This window comes from Platalea leucorodia (assembly GCF_965183815.1).
Source record: "Platalea leucorodia genome assembly, chromosome: 3".
NCBI lineage: Eukaryota > Metazoa > Chordata > Aves > Pelecaniformes > Threskiornithidae > Platalea > Platalea leucorodia.
In genome coordinates, this window is record NC_138825.1 from 127,325,717 (window position 1) to 127,342,424 (window position 16,708).

At 50.6% G+C, this 16,708-nt stretch overlaps 1 protein-coding gene across 4 annotated transcripts; it reads right to left on the reverse strand.

Moving 5' to 3' along the window:
• Positions 1-481: 481 nt before the first annotated feature.
• Positions 482-16,483, reverse strand: HADHB (hydroxyacyl-CoA dehydrogenase trifunctional multienzyme complex subunit beta). 4 transcript variants are annotated; one of them, XM_082305365.1, is made up of 16 exons: positions 16,436-16,483; positions 14,687-14,761; positions 14,256-14,297; positions 12,688-12,784; positions 12,034-12,078; positions 10,659-10,758; positions 9,333-9,420; positions 8,551-8,738; positions 7,114-7,294; positions 5,907-6,028; positions 3,870-3,949; positions 3,731-3,778; positions 3,230-3,317; positions 2,568-2,642; positions 1,920-2,084; positions 482-1,058 (listed from the first exon to the last, which is right to left on the reverse strand). In XM_082305365.1, the coding sequence occupies exons 2-16, from the start codon at positions 14,751-14,753 to the stop codon at positions 1,023-1,025; spliced, it is 1,422 nt and encodes a 473-aa protein (XP_082161491.1). In that variant the 5' UTR covers positions 14,754-14,761; positions 16,436-16,483; the 3' UTR covers positions 482-1,022. The 4 variants fall into 4 exon arrangements, with proteins under 4 accessions (XP_082161491.1, XP_082161489.1, XP_082161492.1 ...); XM_082305363.1 differs by having other exon boundaries at positions 12,688-12,787; XM_082305366.1 differs by having other exon boundaries at positions 16,404-16,473.
• Between the last annotated feature and the right edge of the window lie 225 nt (positions 16,484-16,708).

Here is a 16,708-nt window from a genome sequence, read left to right on the forward strand (position 1 = left end):
GTTTTAGGAGAATCTCTAGTCCCTGGCGAGCACCACCAGCCATCCTCAGCCTAACAAAACCCGAGACGAGCGAAGAACGTAATCCAGAACATTAACCGCAAGGGGAAGGACAACTGCCTCATCTTCCCAAAATCTTGGGGGGGACCCCAAGCCTGCCACCCCAAGTTTATCTTGATTCCGCGTAAGCATTACGCTGCCCCTATTTCCGAATTTTCGAAGTGCCAGACACTGAAAGCGTGTAACCAAGGCGCCAGAGAAGCAGCAGTTACCCAAAGCACGCGTTTTGGTGACTCGCCGGGGCTCTGGAGCTCCAGGCGGGTTCTGGGCAGATGTCCGAGCCGCCGTCCCCCATTTCAGAAAGCAGACGCCCAGTGCCACCCCAGAGCGCACAGCCCCACGGCAAGCACCACAGAAACCGTCCCTAACACACCTCAGGCGAGGGGAGGGAAAGAAAAAGGCAGACTATTTATTTTTTTCCTGATTTATTGTGGCTAACATCAGTGACACTCATTTCTCAGACGCAATTTGCCAATTCCAGTGCTGTTTGGACACGGGGCAGCAAACGTCCTCCTTCCAAACCAGGTCAGCCGCCTCGGTTTGAACCCGCCTCTGAAAACGGTTGTTACTCCCTGCAAGGACACGTTAACTCACACCTCAGCCCTCCGACCTCCAGTGCTTTACGTTCTCCTTATCTCCAAACGTAATTCTCTGGACACAGCTCTGGAATCATTCTTCTTCTCCGAGGGGAGAAGTCTTGCTTACCGAAGAGTTACAGCAGAAATCAGGTCACAAGGGCCCTGGAGAGGCCGAGCGCCACATTAACTTTTATTCTCCTGGAAGTGGAATATTTCCTAGAGCGCGTTCATTAGTTGAAAATGACCAGCTGAGTAGCTAGAAGGTATTTACAAAGGCCACCAAAAATCCTCTCCGAGAAGGACTGTATGTATGTTTTTATTCGTGCATTGAAATGGCATTGCCAGGCACAGGCCGTACGAACACCCGCTCGGCGGTCCCTCGTCCCGCTACTGAGGGTACAGCTCCACTATCATCGCGTGCCCCTGCAAGGAGAGAGAAAGAACGGTCACCGAAAGGAAACGAAACTCTCGAACACGGCAGAAATCTCTCCTTCCCTGTTGCACCCTACGGGCAGCGAGGGGCTGCAGTCGCCATTGCCCAGGGACGATTCTGAGATGGGCCAAAGAGTCTCTAAAGCGGACGAGACGGAGGGAGCTCGCTGAACCGAGCTGCGACAAGGAGGCAGCCAGCCAAGCCGGAGGGCGTTGTGTGCTCAGCGCTGGGCCCCGCACCCCAAGGCGGCCATGGAGGGGCTGGAGCGTGGCCAGAGCAGGGCAGCGAGGCTGGGGCAGGGGCTGGAGCACAGGGCTGGGGAGGAGCGGCTGGGGGAGCTGGGGGGGCTCAGCCTGGAGAAGAGGAGGCTGAGGGGAGCCCTCATCGCTCTCTGCAACGGCCTGAAAGGAGGCTGGAGCCGGGGGGGTCGGTCTCTGCTCCCCAGGAACAAGCGATGGGACGAGAGGGAACGGCCTCAAGCTGCGCCAGGGCAGGTTTGGGTTGGGTATGGGGAAAAACTTCTTCCCCCAAAGGGCTGTCAGGGCCTGGCCCAGGCTGCCCAGGGCAGGGGCTGAGTCCCCATCCCTGGGGGGATTTAAAAGCCGGGGAGATGTGGTGCTTAGGGACATGGTTTAGTGGTGGGCTTGGCAGTGCTGGGTTAACGGTTGGACTCGGTGATCTTAAGGGTCTTTTCCAGCCTTAACGATTCTATGAACACCCAGTGCCACGGGACTGCAGAGGTGCCCCCACGCCCCGTGTAACAGGAGGGGATTTCACAGTACCACCAGGAGCAGAAGTGCAATTACTGCCCCTCTCCAGAGGGAACGGTGCCAGCCAAACAGCATCATTACCTGCCCTCCTGCAGCACAGGCAGCGACCAGGCCGTACTGTCCTCCCTCCTTCTTCAACCTGTGGGCAGCAGTAATCACCAGACGGCAGCCAGTGGCACCGAAAGGATGTCCCAGCGAGAGGGAGCCGCCCCAGTTATTGAACTTCTCCAGAGGAGGGGCTCCAACCTGCAAGACACACAAAATCACCTGTCTGGAAGGAGACCGGCCTTACCACGACACCACCAAACCTACGTGGCCAGCCTGGACCGCTGTAAAGTGTTCTCTGGCACGTACGTGTGTCTGATGACAGCACAAAACCGTGCCAAAGGCTTTACTGCTTCCCCTGCAGCCAGGCAGGTCCGCCCCGCGCTGACAGAAGGTGTGCAGAAGGACTGAGCCCCTCCCACGGTTTTTAATTCCCTCCTCTCCAACAATCACTATTGTGGCTCTAGATCTCCACCTCCTGCTGACAAGGGGAACGCCATCACTCCCAAAGAAACCGCTCGTGTTGGGATTTGCTAAGCCAGAGTTCAAGAAACGTCGCTTCTCCTCGCAGAAGGTAAGGAAAGCCCCGCTTTGCAGCACTAGCATGCCCCGCCGCAACCTGGAATTCGATCCGCCCCCAGGTTAAACTAAACCAAAGATAAAAGCGCCCTGACTGTGTCTTACCTTTGACTTTCTGCCCATGTAGTTTTGCGCAAACCAGTCCGAATCCATAGCTTTCAGGTTAGCCAGGATCTGCCCCTGAAAAGGAGGGGAGGGCAACGTTAGCAAGGATAACGGCAGACTTCGAGGAAAGCCTATGGACAGCGCTAGCAAACAGGAGATATCGTGAGACTGGCTGCAGCCTCAAAACTAATACAGCCAACTGAAAAAAAGCATTTTACAGGATCAGCCCTGTTAATCAACGTTAGCTCAACCTTAGCCAGAAAAAGACGCTGTCCAATTAGCAGGCCACCTCACCATGGCAAGGCACAGCCCCAGCCCGATTAGTCGATGATGGGCAGAAGTGGTTTCTTTCATACAAGGGTCTGGGGAAAGTAAGATTATTTTTTTTTTAACGTATTATTTTAGAAGAATCTGTATTCCTTTGGTGACTTCAAGCAACATAAGCCACTCTTAGCATGGATTGTGTCAATGTAAAAACGTTGTCTATTTAAAATATATACAGTACTTACATTTAGAGATAAATGCAGAATTACGCCTATATACATTTAGCGAAGGTCTTAGCAAGAGCTTTCCCCAACACGAAAACAGCCCCAACATGAAAACAGATGTCTACGGAATGGCATTTTACAGCGAGAGACATCCTCAGCGTTCAGAGTACTTACAGCAAAAGCCTCGTGGAATTCAAACACATCGATATCAGCCATGGTTAGACCAGCCTTTTCTAGCACTTTGGGAGTAGCGTATGTTGGACTGAAGAAGAGTTAAGAAACAGAAGTCTTGCGTGAATATGTTTCTTCACATCATTGTCCCCTTTTTCCACAGCGACCCACGTTACATTCCTTCTCTCTAGGGTGTGTGGCACAGCTCTCTGCCTGTCCCACTCCAACTGAAACACAACCCCAGGTAACTACCGCTAGTACCAACACGCTGAGATGCCCCCCGGCAAACGAGGGTGAGGATTTCTGCCACAGCTGCTCTCCCACGTTAGCCACCTCCCTCTGCTGAGTCACACCTCACAGGCTGGCTCTCGCACCTTTGCGAGAAGGCCTGAAGAGATGTCATATCTCATGAGATACTTCCCAAAAAACAAACGTGTCATGGCAAGCCAAGGCTGTTGTGCTAGTACGGACTGTCAGGGGATGCTCTTGGTCATCGCCACCTACCCCAGTAGCAGCTGGTCCTTTGGATCCTGGGACACGTACACAAAATCCCTGCACAAAAGAAATACTATTAGTAACAGAAAGAGGAGAAGGAGGAAGCGTGAGCAGACTTCAGAGGCCACGTAGAGCAGTCCCTTCTTACCTCAGGTAGGCCTTCGGTTTGTATCCCATTGCCAGAGCCTTCTCCTCAGACATGAGCAGAATTGCTGAAGCACCGTCTGTCTGAAACAGGCAGAGAAACGCCGTCCGGTCAGCGCCTGAAGAGCGAGCACACCCTGCGCACAAAACGAGCCTGACAGCCCCCCTGCAGAGCAGCTGGCAAGAGAGGACCCAAACAGAACCAGAGCTTCCATAGAATCATGGAATCGTTAAGGTTGGAAAAGACCCTTAAGATCATCGAGTCCAACCGTTAACCCAGCACTGCCAAGGCCACCACTAAACCACGTCCCTCAGCACCACATCTCCCCGGCTTTTAAATCCCCCCAGGGATGGGGACTCAGCCCCTGCCCTGGGCAGCCTGGGCCAGGGCCTGGCAGCCCTTTGGGGGAAGAAGTTTTTCCCAATACCCAACCCAACCCTGCCCTGGCGCAGCTTGAGGCCGTTCCCTCTCGTCCCATCACTCGGTACTTGGGAGAAGAGACCAACCCCCACCTTGCTACAACCTCCTTTCAGGCCGTTGCAGAGAGCGATGAGGGCTCCCCTCAGCCTCCTCTTCTCCAGGCTGAGCCCCCCCAGCTCCCCCAGCCGCTCCTCCCCAGCCCTGTGCTCCAGCCCCTGCCCCAGCCTCGCTGCCCTGCTCTGGCCACGCTCCAGCCCCTCCATGGCCGCCTTGGGGTGCGGGGCCCAGCGCTGAGCACAGCACTCGAGGGGCGGCCTCACCAGTGCCCAGCACAGGGGGACCATCCCTGCCCTGCTCCTGCTGGCCACACCGTTCCTGACACAAGCCAGGATGCCATGGGCCCTCTTGGCCACCTGGGCACCCTGCTGGCTCATGTTCAGCGGCTGTCGACCAACGACGTCCAGGACATGCCCCTACGGTATGGGCCAAAGAACAAGTCTGCATGACAGAGCTGATGGATGGATGATCTCCCAGCGACGTTAGCGCACACACTGCTGAAGCACTTCCTTACAGCCCAGACCCACAACTCCCCCTGGTTTGAAACAAGACAGAGGTGCCCAACTGCCCTGGCCGTCCCTTTGGTTACCCCAAACACTCGCCTTTCCCCTCAGCTCCATCCCCAAACCAGAACGTAATTCCGGGATGACACAAGGCACAGGCTCACCAGATTGCCAGAACGAACATCATGGCTTTGGCACACGACCACCCATTTCTGGGGTAAGAGCCTAAGCTGGCCTACAGACCCGCGGCGCAGAGCACGCTGTTTCAGCTGTTCCTAACACCAGGGCCGTGGCATTACCAGGCTTCTGTAAGTCCCCAAGACTGCTAAGGAGTAAATAGCATTGCTGCTGAAAGAGCCTTTGCAGTAGTTGCTTGCTTCCTTTGAAGTGTTCATTGCCAACTGTGAAACAGCCTTTTAAACATGAGAATCTGTCGGGGCCACGTGCAGGAACGAGACAGCCACCTCCAGCCCTCTGCGGGAGACTCAGCGGCGATCACCTTCTCCCGAGTCTCGGGCAGATACACCTCACCTCATTTACACAACTACCTTTGACTTCAGCATCTAAAAAACCTTCCTTTAAAAGCGCTAAAGAGAGAAAAAGGAGCATATGCAGAAGAGAGCTCATCGTAGATGTGCTAGAGAAATCACTCCCTCCCCTCTGTGGATTACAGGGCAAGCCTTAAAGTGACAAGCTCAGACTAAAACTACTAACTTCTAGACCTACAATGTGATCAGTCCCATCCTGGGACAGAATTTCTACACGTGCCTTCAAATGATCAACCCTCACGAGGCAGCTACAGAAAAGCAAACCCGTAAGACAGAGCAAAACTTCAGGGGTTCAGTTACTGATTTTAAAATGAAGCAATCCAGTACCCGAGTTCACCAGATGATAATAGAGTTCAAAGTTACCCTCGAAATATCCGAAAGCAGCTGATACGACAAAGAAGACAACTCCTTCCCACAGGTTATACCAGCGCGATCTACGTGCCTACGGGAGGCGAAGGGTAAACTGGAGAGTTTTCCCCTCTGGCTCACAGAGTGATGGGAACAGGGATTACCAGGAAGGAGGAGTTGGCAGCTGTGACAGTTCCGTACGGCTTGACGAAAGCCGGCTTCAGCTTGCCCATCTGCTCCATTGAGGAAGGACGGACCCCGTTATCTTTGGTAACCGTATCTTTGCCTGGTGAGGAAAAAAGCATATTTAAACTAAAAGTCAGCAACATATATGAATTTGCACATCAGGAGTCCAGAGGAAAAAAAAAAAAAATCAGGAAACTGTGCTTTTTCTGACAAGCAGGAGGAGGAAAAAAAGGGAAAAATCCATTCATGGCATCAGGATATTTAACACGGCTGAAAAATAGCACTTAAAAATAGAAGCTACATTACTTTCTGAAGACTGCAAAAATAAAGCGCTGCAGTCTATTTACTGTCAGAAATAACCACCACATGGAAAAGCCAGTTGATAAAAGAAGTTGAATTCAGATTATAAAGCCTAGATTGGACAACTGAGCCTAAATCAGTACACGCTTATGGGCCAACTTTTGAGGAAGTAAGAGCACTGGGAAGAACCAAATATATTTATCTTCAACTATACTGACTCTTTAAATAAGCCAGTTAACAAAAAGTACCAATTTTACTATAAAGACTATACGTAACCGTGGATCTATAAAAGTAAGGTCTCTCTAGGAAACTAAGTACAGAGTAAAGCGCCCCAAATTCACAGCTACACCAAAGCGCGCCCACTGGCTGATGGAGGGCGAGGGTGGAAATCGGGCCACACAAAGGACGGCTTGAAGTTTCTCCGCACGCTGTTTCACATCTGAGCAATAACTGTGAGGCCTCGTGAACTGGAGTCCGCCAAGCGGATCACATTCCAGCTCTTCCTGTCCAGCACCTGATTTATCAGGCTGGAATTTTATTCGGCTTTCTATTTGTTGTAAATAGCCTGGGGTATAAAAATGGGTTCTCTTGCCTGACTGAAAGAGCAGGGGGATTCTTGGTCGAACCGTTCTGATTTTCCTTGCTCTATCATGGCATTAGCACGGATACGAGGTGGGTATGACAAAATTTAGATGTGCGTGTTTAGAAACATGCTCCTATGTCAGTAGTTTTCCAGGGAGAAACAGACAGCATATCAAAAGAGTTAAAATCCGTATCAGATACACAGAACATTATGAATCTGACCCCAGTATTTCCCCTGCTTTTCTGAATAAAATATTTCTTTATTGAACTAGCTCGCGCTAGCAATGAAACGTGCTCCTTTACCTGGCACTTTGAAGGGTACCACATCAAGCAGCAAGCCTCCGTCCTGGGCTTTCTTGGCTAGCGTGTGTGAACGGAGGGCGTACTCGTCTTGCTCCAAACGGGAAATGGCAAAGGCGGCAGCCAAACGATCGGCAGAGTGCCCCATAGTCTCGCTGGTGGAGAACTCTGCCACAGCTGGGAGCTACCAAGCAGAAAAATAAAGGCAGCACACATAAAACCCTGTCCCGGGGCAGTTTTGTAAAGTTCGGAAGTTGGCTAAGCCCTGCACAGTCAGGCAGTGAGGCCCTTCCATTTATTACGTAGAGTAGTTAATGTTAGAGCTATGCAATTAACACACGGTACCCATACCAGCAGCGACTTGGTCAAATGTATTAGAGGAGCCATCATTTTCAAAGATTTTAGAAGAAAATGGATAAAAATGAGATCCAGACTGCTGCTTACTCCAGGGGTTCAAGAACCACGTTGGATTTGTGCATGCAGACAAAGAGCAGCTGCCTTGTCCGTTTGACAAGGACTCTTCCGTGAAGGGTGACCGGACTTTTGGGCCAAGGTGAAAGAACACATCCTGGCACCTCAAAACTCCTTCTCAGATACCTCCTCAAGCAAAGCCAGAGACAGCAAGCGAGTTCAGCTTAGCTTTTACTCTTCCAGCAGCAGACAGGAAACCCCTGCACGCACTTAAGTCTGCAATTTTCATATCTGATTTGGACTTTGGATCTCATCTCCGCTGTACGTACACTGTGCTTCGCGGCACTAAAGGCGGCCAGCAGCGGCACAGACGCACACGGTTTTCTCGTGAAGAGCTTGGTGGTGGTAAGGAGGGAAGCGCTTTTCCTTTCCATCTCCACCACTCACCTCTCTCATGACCTCCAAGACAGAGAAGAGCGGCCCCCCCGCAGCAGACTCCCGACATTAACCAGCAGACCGCCGATTCTCAAACACGGGAGCTGAACACATTCAGCACCTGGCAGGATGTGGCCGGGAGCAGTAATCATAAAGCATATTTAAGGTGCATTAATCAAACAACAGCTATAGTAATGTACCGAGGATATTCCTCTCTGATGTTAAGCATGTTACTTCTATTATCTAGGAAACAAAAATTCTTCTGACCCTTTAGGATCCTTATATTTACGGGAAAAAGCTTCTACTTTTGTAGTCCCCAGCACGGTTTGTCTAGGAGTCGCAGAAGGAGAGGGAGGTTTTGAAATAAGTTAGGTTTACTGAAGACCAACATGTAAGAAGACAAAGCAGAGTCACGAATGCTCTGAGACGCATGAATCAACTGCAGTTTTAACCTAAAGCACAGGACAAAGGTCTGATAAAGGTGAGCCACAACCTTACCCTTTTAAAATCCTCTTCATTGAGGCTAAAAAAATTACCTAAGTGAACTTGGTTTACACCTCCTAATACAACAGTTTATGCCTGAAAAAGAATTACCTCGGGAGCAAAGTAGTCAGGGCGAATTTTGGAAATCAGGGAGAGCTTTTGGCCCAAGGTCTTGGCTCGGTTAAGGGTGAGCATAGTCTTCCTCATCTTCCTACTGTGACGAATGGGAACGTCTGACATTAACTCCACACCCCCTGCTACGACGACATCGCACTGTCCAGCTGCAATCATACCCACGCCTGCAGAACGAGACAGAGTTTCCCATGAGGGCGGTGGGGAGAAATGAAACTTTCCCCATTAGTGCCTTGGATACTACTACATTTTATGTCCTTCTCCAGCCTCTGGCTTTGGCCGAGTTGTACAACACACGCTTAACAGACTGAGCAGGTTGAACGGACGTTTGCTGAATCATACCAGTTTTGTAACTTTGCTTCCACTTCTCTTTGTCACACACGGCAGTTGGGAGAAGAATATCCCCAGTGATTCAGGACAGTAACCGAGTCTCAATTCTTTTGCTCTGTTTAGACTAAGCCAAAGATTAAAGCAGCCCGAAAGGCAGCAACTTCCTTATCACGATGCAGTCTTTACCTCCCAAGCTAACGTGGACGCTGAGCAGAGACTATCGCTGCATGCAAAGGGTGCCCAGCTGCTGGCAGGTCTGCCGCAGACACTCTATTCACATTATATTTTCTTGGTTCAAAAACTTTCCTTCCATTCCAGAACTTCTTCAGATGCTTACTTATATTCACTAAGCAGTGCAAGTTAGACGAGGGATGTAGAGGAGTTGCTAAGCCCCTTCTCAAACCCACAGCTTGTTCTTCCAGCCAACATACCTGTGGTCATAGCCTGGTTTGAAGAAATGCAAGCCATGGTGACTGTATGGGCTGGAGTTTTGTCAGAGAAACCGGCTCCCAAGGCAGCCTATGAGCAACAAAGAATGACTGTCAAAACCTACACCTTTTGCTGCACAGGGTCAGAGCTACCTCCTGCCCAGCAACACACCTTTGCAGACTGAGTAGAAAACAAGTACATCAAGTTTTCGTTCAGCCATTACTGCAGCAGCTCTTCCCCTCCCCGGACTCTGGGAAGAGGAGGAGACGGCAGCTGCCAGGGCTCTCCGTCGCGTTACACGGACAATCACTGGCCCCTCATTAATAAAGGGGCAAACTAATCACACACCTCACGATTTCAAAAGAGCTTCCAACTACTTGACATCTTTGCTTCACCTTATTTGCAAAGGCAGCACGTGAAAGGAATTACTTAGACCCCTCGGTACGAGGCGCAGTGGCTTGCTTTAAACAGAACAGAAAATATCTCCTGCGGTCCCGAATGCAGCGTCTCATTTGACCCAGCTGAGAGCACGGCCTCCCATCACTGGGAGAACCGCTCCCAGCGAGACCTTCCCTAGTTGAGACGTGGCCAACTAGTTTAAAGTTCAACAGTTGTTCCCAAGTTAAAATTACACCGCAGCCTTATCTGACTGGCAGGTGACCAAAGCAAGTATTTGCATATACAAGGCTAGAACTGCCGATGGAACCGGAGAGCCTCACAACCTGCTAAGCCTTTCCAGCCCAGGTTACGTCATGGTTTTGCCCAGTTGCACAGAACAACAGCAGAGGCACCAGGTTATAGAAAATCACGTGCCGCCTCTGTAACATTACTTCAGTGGACCAGCTTCTTTCTGTGTATAACATGCGGGTTGTGTTTTCTGACTGCCAGAAAAAAGGGCAGCTAAGCTACTCCATTTCACATCATTCAAAAGCTGCATCTGATCAGCCAACTAAAATAAATACCACGGTAAAGCAATCCATCATCACAGCGTGCTCTGGTCCTCTCAAGTACTTGGGACAAGCCAGCATTTGAGTCCAACTGGCAGTTAGAGCCGAGTGATCGGCAATCGTTAACAAAAAAGCTTCCCTTTCAGGGAAGAATCAAGCAGAGGCTTCACAGCATTAAAATGCGCTCGATCTATGGCAGATTTCAACAGGAGGCACAGTCCCATACAGTTATTTGACAGGCAATACTGCACAGCTAGTTCATACTCTCAAATCACGTTTAAACGAACCCTAATACTGGGAATTTTCTTTTTGCAAGTGTTTGTCATCTTCATACTAGTTGCAGAAATCAGACTCACGGGAGAAATGCTGCACATAACCCACCTCTCTGGCAACATTACTCGTTTTCACCTCCTGGATAACTGTGCCGTAAACGATGTAATCAACAACATCCCTTGGGACACTGGTCCGGTTCAGCAACCCCCTAAGGAGAAGATCAAAATAACCAGAATTTGCACCATGTAAGCAATAACCTTGTCACAGTCCTCAAACGTCCTCTTTCCAGCAGCTTGGCTGGAGAACAAGCCAACAAGGGAGCCACATCTTCTGCCCCTAGTTCAGAAGAAATTTTATGTGCATATGCACTTAATGAAAAGTGTAATTGACTACGGACTGCAAATAATCACGGCGATAATACCACTATAAATGATTACATAGTTTCATGAAAGCAACTGTTCTCCACACCACCCCCCCAAAACGGTTGTTAATATCTTCCCCAATTTGGAGCATTCTGACATCAAAATTAAAGGAAAAGGGCCTTAAGAGATAACAAAGCCAACCACCTTCGGTGTAGGAACATGTAAAACTTCAATAAAGACACACAGAAAATAAGCAGTGCGTTTCCGCGGTTCATTAGAAAACATATCGCACGATTTGCCAGAACATCTCGACAAACGCACCGCCACAGCAAATCCCGCTGCAGGCAGCGATTTAAGGAATTCAAATGTAGTTTCATGAACTACAAAGCACCAAATAAAAATGAAACTAAAGGCACCTCAATCAATAGCTTCTTTTCTGCAGCACACTAAACCCCCTCCATGTCCAGGACATAGCCCTCAGGCACGACTAACGACTGCCGGCCAACGAAATTAGCCTGCCTTGGCTAAACATGCCATTCAGATTTGGCGTGACCGCGCCCAACCTCACGATCTTTCCTTGGGCCCTGAAATCTCCTCTCCCCCCCGGTAAAGCCTTCTCTCTTTTCAACAGCACTTTGCCCTGCTTCTCAACAAAAAAAACCCCAATGCTAATGAGCTACGGCTTTTGCCAAATCACAGCAGAATGGAAGCGACAGGCAAGATGACAGAATTAGCTTGTCATTCTTGTTGCCACTTGGTTTCCTCTGCACTGTCCAGATTGTTTTTCCCATTAATTGTAAGCACACCTCAACAGTAGCTATGATCTCTGTATTTAGAAAACTACAGTCAGAATTCCAATTAACTAAAATTTGTCCAGCAGGACAACAATGCAATCTCTGCCTAACAACACACTTTAACACAAGCCTATTGTAAACCCTACTGCTCAAGCCACCTACTAAAGCGGTGGTGGACCACAAAACGAAGCACCTGGATCGTATCATACAGAGACAAAGCTAGAGCCTTGGCTTCCAAATCTGTTGAAGGCACCGTACCAACACTAGGACCCCAGCAGTTCAGCACGAGAGAGTTTTCTGGGCCCTTCTAGTATTGAATTTACTTACTGCAACGCTGCTCTCGCTAAGTCATGGGGCATAAGATCCGCGTACCTGGAACGTAAAGAAGAGAGGCAGAAACTTAGGAGTGTCAGAAACCAATACAGATGTCTACTTCACCACCAGGACAGAACTGGTGACATCCCAGAAATGCTCCACTGCATTTATAATCAAATATTTCATACCCCAGGTTGTGAAGACCATCTGTGTGTAGATCATCACACCACCGCTGTACTAAAAACCCTGAAAAGCAGCAGTAACAGAATAAAGAAATCCCCTACCCATCCTACAAGCGAGGTCTGGTCCTAATTCAGCTGTGAATTTGGTGCTAGCAAGAAGAGTCTACAGCAGATTCTCTGCACCTGCCCTGCTAGTTTTGTGAAATTCTTCGCTTTATCTGCTATCGATTCACCAGCAGCTTCCTCTAGACGTGCAGCATAAATCCTCCTCCTTCTCAGAATTCATATACGCGGGCAATCTCCTTCAAACCACGTTTTTTCATTAGGTACGCTGGAATAACTGTAGCAGTCTAACTCAGTGCCATTTCCATACTTTTAGGCGTTAGAATAACTACAGTGAACGAACAAGCAAGACAACTTTTTTCACAGAAGGATTCTACTATTAACCAAGTCAGCGTGTATTTTCTTGTTATTTTATACTTACGAGGTGCCAGACTGCAAAAATGGAATACGGACGCCCTCTACCACAACGATATTCTTCACACCACTTTTGGTTAAGGTCTTCTTACTCTTAGGCTGGACTGCTAAGAGAGAAGTGACGTTAACAAGAATACCAGCAAGCTTAAAGTAAGATTCTGTTAAAACTACTAGAAAACTAGGGAAATTGCTGTCTTTTGGTGCCTAAGTCAAAAGCAGAGTAGGTAGGACACCTGAGCTGTAATCTTGTCTCTGTCTGCTTAATTATGTGATCTGTGAAAAACAATTTAACAACTCATTAGGTCCCCCATCAGCAGAGAGATTCATCTATAGCTCCAGAGGCAACGGCACAGCTGAGAATAAAGGCACATAATTCCCAGTCTCTGTTACCACTGACAAGAATGCTGGAGGAAGAGCCACCTCTAAAACTGCTGCATGGCTTAAACATGAATGAGGCAGAGCCAATTCAAAGCCTGAGTAAGATCTCGTACGGTCTCTCACGTGGGGAGCGGCAAGGACTGCAAACAGCAACCCACCTTCCACAGCAACTGCCTACGTATGTGCGACATAATTCAAGGCAAATCAAAACACGGTTCAAGAAGCCAACTAACTTCCACTCCTATAGGAAAGCAGTAGCAAGAAGGGTGCATATAGTTGCTGTGGGTAACTTGCTACTCCTCCATAAGGTGCCCGAGCATCTCGGGTTCAAGACAAAGCATGTCATGAGACAGCATCGTTAAACAGGCTCTGTCAGAGCTCTTCTGGAGTGACGATTAACAAAGAGTTCAATGAGAATTTCCTAACGCAGTCAGCCCTGCAAGCCTTAACGAGCACATACAGCAGCACGGGGCAGCTCCTCTCACAAGCAGGAATAGGAAAAAGACACGTAAAAGCAGATTAAGTCCAACTAAATACTGCGCTCGAGTGCAAGCACCGGTGTGAAACTCCAGCACTTTCTTGGGTTACATAAGGCGCTCTGGGCAAAGCCAGGGAGACGAGGGGGAGCTGCTGCCTCGGCCGGTTTCCAAAATCCAGGCGGCTCAAAGCATTAGTCACCTGAGCAACCCCCCCGCAACGAATCCCAGAGCGCCGGATCACCCCGACCGCTCACCGAGAGCCACAGCTAAAAACCCACGTCACTGTGCACGTGCAGCGGCTCCACCGAGACCTGAGCCTCTTACTGGTCTTGCTGGACTTCAGAGCTAATTCCACAGGCTTCTCCTTGTCAGGGACAATCCCCTCCCCTCTGGGCAAGCGACCTGGTTATGCCCGGACAGCTCAGCCTCTCCGTTCAGATTCTAGAAATAGCAATCTATCAGGTGACGACGGAGCGTGAGCTCTGGAGTGGGCATAGCTGCTGGGAGCGAGGGGCAAGCAGAGGTTGAGAGGAGACTGCTGCAAACAGTGGTTCGCCTGTAGTTTTACTTGTTTGCAGCTTTTGAGGGGCACTCCAACTACAGCTGTCTGCACCGCATTCCGATATTTATGTCATGGAGACTCTGGAAAAGGGAGGCGGCTTCAAAAATAGCCTTCAATACCACAGACCCGCTGAGATTCCTGGTGTTTTCACTTTACCTGCGGCTTGTAACTGCGAAGAGCAGCTGAGCAATCGAGCAACTGAAACACAAGAAATGAAAAAATAGGGTCTGTCAAACCCGAAATGTTAAAACATTTCTAGTTTCTGTAAGAACTGTTAAAAAAATAAGATAATGTCATAGCAAGACAACTGCACCTGAATATCTGTGAGATATTTTTTAGTTTACCCTGTTCGTAAAAACAACACACTTCATATCACCCATTAACACTAGATTCCTCCCATATTTGATGTGGGAAAGGACAAACGTGGCAACAATGGAATTAGTTATTTAAAAAAAAAAAAAAATCATGTTTTTCAAGATGATAACAGAACAGAGATTCAGATACAAGCATCCATTCCAAACCCAACACTTAAACCAGAACTTTATGACCTACCAATTCACGGTTTTAATAAATGTAAAGGTACTTACAGAGCCTGGTAGCCCATGCTGAGGAAGCAGGGAGGTTTCTGATGGCATGGGTCAGCATGGAACTCATTTTGATATCTAGAGAGGTGGAGAAAGACTGATATTAGTCCACTCTGGTCTATTCGGAACAATTTCAAGGTAAGCGACCTGCCAGCTTCACACAGAGCCAAAAAAGCAAAGAAACAGAAGACGCTCCAAGGGCAGCAGCACAGAGAATTACTTCCTATTACACTTTCTGAGCAGCATCTAACACATGAGGCGTCTGGTTTATGACTGTGGCCTGCAAATGTTCCTGTAAATAAATACCCACCTCCCCAGTGACCCAGCACTGTACTAACAACAGCCAGTGCAGTTTTCGATTCCCCTCCCAATAACCATTGCACCGCCTCCCCACTGGAAAATTGTCCCAGCGCCCAGCCAGTCTCGCTGCCAGCGTGACTCTCCCGATGCACTCTCCCTGGCACAAGTTCATGCCGCTGCCCCTCGTTTTAACTGTTGATGCTAACTTCGGTAACTTCTGCTGCATATCCCCGCGGAAAGCAGAACAAGATGGCAACCGCTACCCCAAAAACTTCTTCTGCAGCTTTCTCAAAGATCATTCCAAAAGAGGGTTTCCCTACAAACAAATCCTCATCTACAATTTTTATTGCCCAGGGCAAAAAATGGTCCCCACAGCTCCAGCTCTTTGGCAGCTTCACAGCAACGTTCGCCTTACCCTGTCACGCTTTTGGCATTCAAGCTAACAGCACGCTCTCTCCCGAATACACACATTTTCCCTAGAGGGTCAGAGAAACACTTGCAGTCCCAAGCCCAGCCCGCTCAGGCATCGCAGCTCTCTACAGCTTCCCAAAACCCAGCGTCGGCTGCCAGCCACCCCCTTCCACGTTTACACCTCACGCCCTACGGCTCCGCACCCGCGGCACGCCACGCAGCATTCCTCCTTTCCCGGCCCGCTCCGGCTACGCTGGCATCCCACAAACCAAACCCGGGCTCCTCACGTCAGCAAAGGTCCAGAAACAGACCTCGTCCCCGGCATCCTCCTCTGTATCGCCTCTTGCAACAGTGCTCTTCCTCCACCTCTGCCGAGCTCCCTCCTCACACCTGACTGAAACTTTTCTCCAAATTTGCCCTGCCCAAATGACAAAACAGGCACCCAAACCAGACCCACGCCTCGCACGCTGCACAGCCGCTCTCCTCCCGACATACCCACCGACCTAACTGGCCTTGCCCCCCGCAACACGCGCTGTCCCCACATTTTTCACAAGTCGGCTGCTCCCCTAGCACCCCAACGAGACACCCCTACGCACGCCCCAACCTGGCCAAAGCTCCTTCCAGAGCCTGCAGCACCTGCCCCGCTCCCACGACAGCCCCTGCTCCCCTTCCCCTCTCCACACAGGACGCCCCTGACACTTGTACGCTCCACAACACCTTTCGAATACACCCTGACATGCCACACACCCGCTTCTCTCACCCCCCACCCCCCAGACACCCCCGCTCACCCCACGCAGAGGCCACAGCCGCTACGCGCCCACACACGCCACGCACGGGCAAACCCCCCCTCAGGTACGCACTCGCAGGGCCGCACACCCCACCGGACCCCCCCAAATGCAAGCAACGCACCCGCCCCTCACGTACACCACAGCTCGCCGCCGCCGCCGCCGCCCCCCCCCCTTCACCCTCCGCCATCCAGGACCGACCGCCCGACCCCCCCGCCACCCACCTCGCCCGCAGCGACCCCCGCCGCCCCCGCACCTCCGCCCAGCACCGCCCCGCACTGCCGCCGCCGCCACCGCCCGCCGCGCCGCCACTCACCAAGGCCCCCGCGCCCGCCCCGCCCTCCGGGCTGCCCCAACACCCGCCCGAGGGACGCCTCCTGCCCCGCAACCCCTGCCCACGCCCTCCCGCTCCCCCCACCCGCCGCGCCCGCTCGGTGTGGCTCAGAAACATCCTCGCCTTCTCGGTGAGCGGAGAAGAGGGAGGGAGGCGGGAGACGGCGGCGGCGGAGCGGACAGGCAGCGCCGCGGG

What these genes read in the sequence shown, in the direction of transcription:
- HADHB (XM_082305363.1), bottom strand. Translation starts at nt 14,753, where the DNA reads ATGAGTTCCATGCTGACCCATGCCATCAGAAACCTCCCTGCTTCCTCA. An exon ending in CTGACTACTTTGCTCCCGAG is followed by an intron (nt 7,295 to 8,550) that starts GTAATTCTTTTT and finishes TCTGCTTGGTAG; the next exon opens with CTCCCAGCTGTGGCAGAGTT. An exon ending in ACATGGGCAGAAAGTCAAAG is followed by an intron (nt 2,085 to 2,567) that starts GTAAGACACAGT and finishes TGTGTCTTGCAG; the next exon opens with GTTGGAGCCCCTCCTCTGGA.